This window comes from Terrapene carolina, unplaced genomic scaffold, assembly GCF_002925995.2.
Source record: "Terrapene carolina triunguis isolate 2854851 unplaced genomic scaffold, T_m_triunguis-2.0 Scaffold66, whole genome shotgun sequence".
In the NCBI taxonomy this organism is placed as follows: Eukaryota; Metazoa; Chordata; order Testudines; family Emydidae; genus Terrapene; species Terrapene triunguis.
In genome coordinates this window covers 62,115,327-62,123,148 of record NW_020664417.1, presented here as the reverse complement: position 1 = coordinate 62,123,148, position 7,822 = coordinate 62,115,327, and the positions used below count along the sequence as shown (strand labels likewise).

Genomic DNA, 7,822 nt, shown 5'->3' with positions numbered 1-7,822 from the left:
TAATCAAAACAAAGGCAGTAACTCCAAAACACTTTACAACAACATTTTTGGCTAAGCTTCAAATGAATAGCAGTTAAAATATACCTGGGAGGAGGAGGGGAATACAGATGTAAGAGCAAGGCAAGATCTAGCTAGAATTTTTAGTCCTAACAAAATGCATTTAAAAATATCATGGGAGTGATTGTATACTAGAATTCATTAGCTTTGTGCTCATAAATTATCTCTATCCTTACCATTTTTAAAAATTTTCCCCACACCCCCTTTCCGGTCCAATGTGCTTCCAAAAATCTAAACTGTGTTTTATTACTGTCAGGAAACAGCATAGCTACAGAGCGAGGATTGACTTGTCCAAGAACCACTAGTGGAAATTCAGTTAATAAAACTGCCGATATCAAAAATTAGTAGAATGGATAGTCTACACTTTGTATAGTTCATATTTTGGCACATCTCATCAGTTCATATAACTAGTTATCTTCATTAAAAATAACATGGTTTTACACATTTTTAATACGAGAAACTGTTCAGTAGAGTATCTCAGAGGTGATACAAATTATGCAATGCTATGGTGATTCTCAGTGTTTTACTGGAAAATGTTATTGCTTAGGAATGAAAGGGTCAGTTATGGGCCTAATCTTGAAAGAGAATCATCAACTCGCTCCCCTTGACTTACAGGAAATACTCACTCAGCACCTCAGATAATCAGACCCTTTGCCTCCTCTTCTGGATAGCTGTTTTCCAAGTTTAAAACAGCAAGTTAGCTGCATTCTCCCCAACCCCTCTCCAAGAAAAAACACTGAAAAAATGGTTTAGAATGTACTCATTTCCCTCTTTGCTTTTTCACATTTACTGTCTCTGATACTGTTTGTGGAGCTCAGTTGCATACGTTTTGGTTTGGGGGGCTTTGTGTGTAGAATAGATTTCTGTTTTAGTGAAGATTGAGGCGCAGTGTTTTCCAGTTATTAGAACAATCACGGGGGATTTAGGATGCCTGAGGTTCTATTTCCAGCTTCACCACTGTCTTGCTTAGTCTCCATAGTGCCTGAGTTTATCCATCTCTAAATGGGGATAGTACGTAATGTACCTACCATGCAGGATGGATATGGAGCTTAATAAATGTTTGTAAAGCACTTTGAATAAGTCTTGAGTTGTCTGGTTTTATTCCCTGTTTCATCATGTATTGTGTACTGCTTCCCAAATGATTAGTGAATCAGAAATTGAATCATTTCCCTTGTGAGAAATCTTGTATATTCTCTCAGAGAAAGGAGTACATGAAAATGCCATGTCTTCATCTTTTTTATTTTCCTTCACTTGATCAGCCATTAGTAACTTAGCGCTAGATTTTTATTTTTTTCCCTATGTTATGGCTTCTGTATCAATTCTCATCCTTTTTTTTTTTTCCCCCTCTCACAGTCATACCAGTCCAATTACATGGACCAAATGAAGCCAAACAAATACAGTGTCATTTATCCTACCCCAAATATGTTGCACAATAAATTCTATCAAACCCCAGAAGGACTATCTAATGGAATCCAAATGGAGCCAGTTGACCTTACAGTGAATAAACGAAGCTCACCACATTCAGCTGGAAGTTCTCCTTCTCCTCTGAAATTTCAGACTATACATAGAAGAGCCTCACCTGGATTAACTTTGTCCTCACCCAGCCCACCTATGAAAAAATTCACCCCACCACCTCCCCCAGGAGTTCAACCTTTTTCCATGCCATTAACAATCCCTCCAGTAATGGCTGCTCTTTCACGCCCTGGACTTAGGAGCCCTGGGATACTTCCAATTATACAGCCACTTGTGGTCCAACCTGTTCCTTTTATGTATGCTCCACATCTCCAGCAACCTATAATGGTGTCTACTGTTCTTCCAGAAGAGTTGGAAAATCCAAGTAGCATGCAAGGTGGGTGCTGTTGTGCTATGTTTCTCCTTTATGCGGGACCGGTGCTCTTTTATGCAGCGCAGTTGCCCTGGGCGCCAACTTCCGGGGGCTTGCTGTACTGCTGTGCCATTCAGTGGTTTGGGGTTGTTTTTGGGGGGAGGGGACGTGTTCCTCCACTCCATTCAGCTGGCTATAGGGGGAGGAGTTGTTTTGTCGTTTTAGTTTGCTTTGGTGTGGTGTGGTTTGTTTTTTTTTGTTTTGCTCAGTTGCTGGGGAGAAAGAGGGGGCATGACATATTTTCTTCCAGCAAAACAATTAGGGCCACTACTCCTTTTTTGCTAGTCAGATCTAGAAAAATAACTGTATCCATGAGTTTTTTAGGATAAGTCAAAATATTTTGAAGGGAAATGAAAAAGGGAGACAAATATTCTTTTGTCTTCTTCTAAAACACACAATGCCTAGAGTTTACTGTGTGAATATTTTCCCCTAGTCTTACTGGATCAAATTCTGCTCTCATTGATACCCATATAAATATATTGATATAAATAGAAGTAATCTAGATTTGAACTGGTATACATAAGAATAGACTTGTGTTGCATTCTAATTCCTCACGAGGTAGACTGAAAATTGAAAAGTCTTGTATTCTAATACGAGTCTTGATGCAAGATATCATGTTGTTAGTTTGGGAGGTTTTGTACAGATTTTGTCTTTCCTTTAACTCACATAACTCTTTATATATTTGATTTTTTCCCCCTCTAGTGCCTGTAATTGAATCTTATGAGAAGCCCACATTAAAGAAAACAATCAAAGTAGAACCAGGAATTGAATCACCAAGGACCGAGTTCTATCCTGAACAAATGTCTCCTCCAATGATGACTTCCTTGTCTCCTCAGCAAATAATGTTGCAAGAGTAAGTAATTAGTCCTAAAGTATCTATCTTCAGTTGAACAATGAAACATACTGCCTTGCTGTACATTGGGTTCCATATACGGAAGCTACAAAATATAGGTTCTTTGAGGGGAAAGCTACTGTACTTTGAAACATGTGGTAAAAAATCATAAATAAGGGTTGCGGATTGTAAATGAATTGGGTTTTGTGCTTAGTTTTTTCCTCCTCTACCCTTCAGCCTCAACTTTGTTTCAGCAGTGTAATGGTTAGTATGCATTCTATGTACATGTGAACTACATAGATCTTCTATATTTGTATAATGTGTTCCTAAAGTAATATGGGGCCCAGTCCTGCAAACCACTACAAATGGAGCTTCTAGTGCAGTCAATAGTAGTTCTTCCTGTAATAGTCTCGCAGAACTGGGCCCATATTTAAACAGGTATTAAACTCTGGTAACCTGGAAAAATATTACACTGGGGATGGGGTGAATTTTTGTGACCTTTTCTTAGAGAAGGAGCAACACCTCTTGGTGGTAGCAGGCCTTTGATATTTGCTAGGGAGAAACCCCTCGGGTTACAGAAATGCCTTTTTTGTCCCATGTAACTCCATTCAGATCTACCTCAGTTGTAGTGTTAAAAAAATCACCATTTCCTCAGGAAAATTCTGGCAGCCGCCACAGCCACTGAACATTCTAGAGAGCCTGGTCCATGCTTCTGCCAAAGCAGCAGACTCTATGCTGGGAATGCCAGAACAGTTATAGCAGTAGTTGGGGGAGAGCTGGGCTGGGCTTCCCCCCAATAATCCCTCCATCCTCGACAGCCTGGCACATGAAGCATCCCCACCAGAAGCATCATATGGGACAGGAGTCCCCCACGTCCCAAGGGTGGGGGGAGAGAGAGCCAAGCAATAAACCCCTGGATCTAGTAGCCTAGGGTGAACCAGAGAGAATGAGCTGGGCTGGACTCCCCTTGATCACCCCCTGGACCCAGCATCGGGCACCAGCAGCCCTTCCTCTACTCTGGCATATCAGCCTTCTACTGCCATGTAGTGTTTTTAGTCCTGCTGTAGTGCTGAAGGCTCATGGTTCAGATCCTACTATTGATGCATGATAGGGAGGTCATTTGTACAGAATAGTTTTTAACTTTGTCCTTTCAAAAAAAACCTAGGATATCATATACAAAATATTGCATTAAACTAACATTCTTTTAGTTGCAAAATCAAGCACTTGAAAGTTAGGAAAGTCAGATTTTGAGTTTCCCATGCAACCTTAATTTGGTCCCCTTCTGAAAATGCATTATTATATTTATATAATAACATACTATTTTTCCACAGGACCCTTGCCTTATTCAGTGCATGGGATGTACATATAAGGGGACTGAATGAAGGTGGCACAAGCAACCATAAATCTGGCATTTTCTAACTCTTGAGTGCTTGAATTTGCTATTGGAATATTGGAGGGGGGGGTTGTATGTAAAATACATAAAAGCCATTGATGTCTTACAATGAGCATTGGTGGGTTGTACAATCTAGCTATATTAACCCACATCAACGTCTTTTGTATGGGAATTAAAGAAATATCAGAGTTCTCCCTTTAAATCAAAGTTCATGTATTGTTCTCAGACTATTGCCATACACAGACATGGTTGAAACGTAATATGAAGCCTTAATTTTGTGTTTTCTTGTTTGTGTGAAATCAAAGTTTGACTCATGCTACCATCATCACGTGGGCTGTGGGTGTGGGGACAAGGCCGTGCTTAAATAAACTGTCATAACATGATTTTTGGAAGACATTCTTAGTTGTTTGAGGAAAAACACCCACATGTGCAAGGCTCAAATAAATTCAGATATGCTTGTGTAAGCAGAGACAAGACCTTGTGGAATTACAGATGATCTTTTATTTCAGCAGTTACTTAATGTTGGCCCTTCTTCCGACACCATTGTCTCATTTCTTAAACCAGTGTCCCCCTCTGGAAATCACTTGCAGAATTCTGTAGTCTTGCAGCTTGGCTTCCCAATGGAAGAGGAATAAGAGAGAGAGTCTGCATGTACTCTAAGGCTTGGTCCACACTGGGGCGGGGGATCAATCTAGGAAACGCAACTTCAGCTACGAGAATAGCGTAGCTGAAGTCGACGTTTCCTAGATCGAACTAAGTTTACTTATTGCGGGTCCACGCGGCGCAGGCAAGCTCCCCCGTCGACAGCGCTTCCTCCTCTCGGCAAGCAGGAGTTCCTCAGTCGACGGGGGAGCGCTTCTGGGATCGATTTATCGCGTGCAGATGAGACGCGATAAATCGATCCCAGAAGATCGATCTCTACCCGCCGAATCAGGTGGGTAGTGTGGACCTAGCCTAAGTGTAACTTGCTTTATTTACACACCTATACCAGTCTGGAACAAAGGCCATCACAAACTGCATGCAGGCAACCTCCTTTTTCACCAGTGTCAGCTTGCACACCAATGCCTACTTCTCAAGAAGCTGGTGTCTCAAGAATTGCCTCCAAATCCAGAGAATAAAGCAGAGAATTTACTCTCTTCTGTCTGCCACAACATCTGTCAAAGGACTACTGAATAACAAAACTAACAATAATAGAACATTTTTTCTAAGACTAAAAACTTGCTCACATTCTAGGAACATGTAGGACTGTGTAACAGCATCATCTGGTGACCCCATCATAATATTTTAAATACATTTAATATGATGTTGAACAACAAATCTTTCCATCGCTGGGCATGCTTTTTTGAGTTACTCATGGCACCTTAGGCTCACAGAGAAGTCACCAAGTATATACAGGACTCAGAGCAGTGGTGGGCAACCTGCGGGCCGCATGCGGCCCATCAGAGTAATCCGCTGGCGGGCTGCGAGGCAGTTTGTTTACGTTGACTGTCCGCAGACATGGCCGCCCGTAGCTCCCAATGGCCGTGGTTCACTGTTCCTGGCCAATGTGAGCTGTGGGAAGTGGCACATTAAGTTTCACTTAAAAGCTAGAAAATATTTAAGAGTGTGTAATATGTATTCATTAATCAGTTGGAAAATGTGTCCAGTGAAGCTGTGTGATTTAAAAGGCCTATCTGTTTAAAAAAATATATTTTGCTCTTTTCCTTCCTCTAACATTGGCATAGAAGGCAGGTTCATGGCTGGTCCCAGTGATTTTTATATGCAGCTGATAATATCCTTAGAAAGGTGTGTTTATTCACATATACACATAATTGTTTATATATATATATATATATAAAAAATTGTACATGCAAAATATATATGTCTTACCTGAATAGTACCTGTGGGGTTAAAGGCGAAAAAATCATGTTTATGAAGGTGGCGTGCCAATTTCAGACATCCTGTGGGTGTGACATGCAGTCTAAACTCTACTTTTAGGAATTGACGTCAGTCGTAAAGGGAGGCCGCACCCTTCTGCCAGCACCAAACAGGAAATTCTTAATTACTCTCTAAAGGAGTGGCTGGAACAATAAAGACTCTGAGTTCTGCTTTAAGACTAAAGATATGATGTCTTTAATAATATGGAAAAGCTGTTTTAAATTAAAAACAAATTAGCTGCCTTCTAAGGAAGAATAAAAAATGTAAATAAAAGCAATGAAAGTTAACTGGAAACTCAGTGAGAGAGTTTGGAAATCCTGTGCGTACTTGCCTGAGAAACAAGAGTCTGACTTTCATTCCTTTATAAGTAAAAATAAATTAAAATCCAAGCATGCCGAGAAGAATATCTTTGGTTTTGCTCATGCCACAAAGTGAATAAACTCAAAAGAGGAAAGAATCAAAATATTACTGCTAAAATCTACGAAATTTGCTAAGCCTTCTTAAATTCTTTTACATGCATGTAATGTAGTTCACATTGCCAAGAGACAGAGTGGTAGTGAATAAAGGGGCTCTATTGTGGATCATTGCAATCAGGTTTACTTTGTCAAATACCTTTCATCAGTCATAACCTATAACTTCACTTCATAGGAATCACCCTTCAGTTATAGTTCAGCCGGGAAAGAGACCTTTACCTGTGGAATCTCCAGACACACAAAGGAAACGCAGAATACACAGGTGTGATTACGAAGGTTGCAACAAAGTCTATACTAAAAGCTCCCACCTAAAAGCTCACAGAAGAACGCATACAGGTATGAGTCTTGGTACACTTTCCTTTCATCCATATTGGTCTGGATCAGTCAAGGCTAGACTTCTAGTGTCTGCAGAAGACCAGCTCTAGATATATAACAGGTGCTTCAGGCTTTTTCAAACAAAAGGAAATATATGGGCTAGCATAAATTTATCTGAATTGTTCTGTTTAAAGTAAAGACCACCAAGACAACATTCTAAAGAAAGAACAGGTAAAGCAATCTAAATGTATCTCCTTCTGCCAACTCACTGAGTCCTAGTCACATGTCCCAGGAAGTCCCATCATGTAGTGATAAAATCTTCCCTTTAGTCCGGGTTGGCTACAGAAACCCAAGATTAAAATTCAGTGGTAATGGTAGGTTACATGTCAGGTATAAATGGTGAAGTCATGCAGGTTAGACAGGTTTGACATTCATTTGGGTTTGCAAAATGAGTGACAGGGAATGGATCACTTGATGATTACCTGTTCTGTTCATTCCCTCTGGGGCACCTGGCATTGACCACTGTTGGAAGACAGGATACTAGGCTAGATGGACCTTTGGTCTGACCCGGTATGGCCGTTCTTATATTCTTATGTTAAAATGTGTGTAACATAGGGTATGTCTACAATTGGAGCTAGGGGTGTGAAAGCTCAAGGAGAAATACTCACACTAGCTCTGATTGAACTAGCACACTGCAAACAGAGTGCAGCCACAACCACATGAGCAGTGGGATGGGCTAGCCACCCATGCCCGTGGTCTCAGATGGGTACATACTCTAGGCATCCCATCCTGCCCGCTGTGCTGCTCTGGCAACAATCTATTTTTAGCACTCTAGGTCAGTGAGAACTAGTGTATGTCTCCTTGAGCTGGGAATAACACCCCTCACTCCAAGCATAGATATGCCCTTACAGGCCATGGAGTAGAAGGGGGATGGAGCAGGAAAAGCAGCT

At 40.8% G+C, this 7,822-nt stretch overlaps 1 protein-coding gene across 2 annotated transcripts in view; it reads left to right on the top strand.

Annotated features, from left to right (window-relative positions):
* The window catches only part of KLF3 (Kruppel like factor 3), a 32,690-nt gene that overhangs the window by 21,666 nt on the left and 3,202 nt on the right, over window positions 1–7,822 (top strand). For both annotated transcript variants that reach the window (XM_026647986.2, XM_026647987.2), the window contains 3 exons: window positions 1,411–1,906; window positions 2,645–2,795; window positions 6,733–6,893. In XM_026647986.2, coding sequence (XP_026503771.1) covers window positions 1,411–1,906; window positions 2,645–2,795; window positions 6,733–6,893 — 808 coding nt within the window. The remainder of the gene's footprint in view (window positions 1–1,410; window positions 1,907–2,644; window positions 2,796–6,732; window positions 6,894–7,822) is intronic.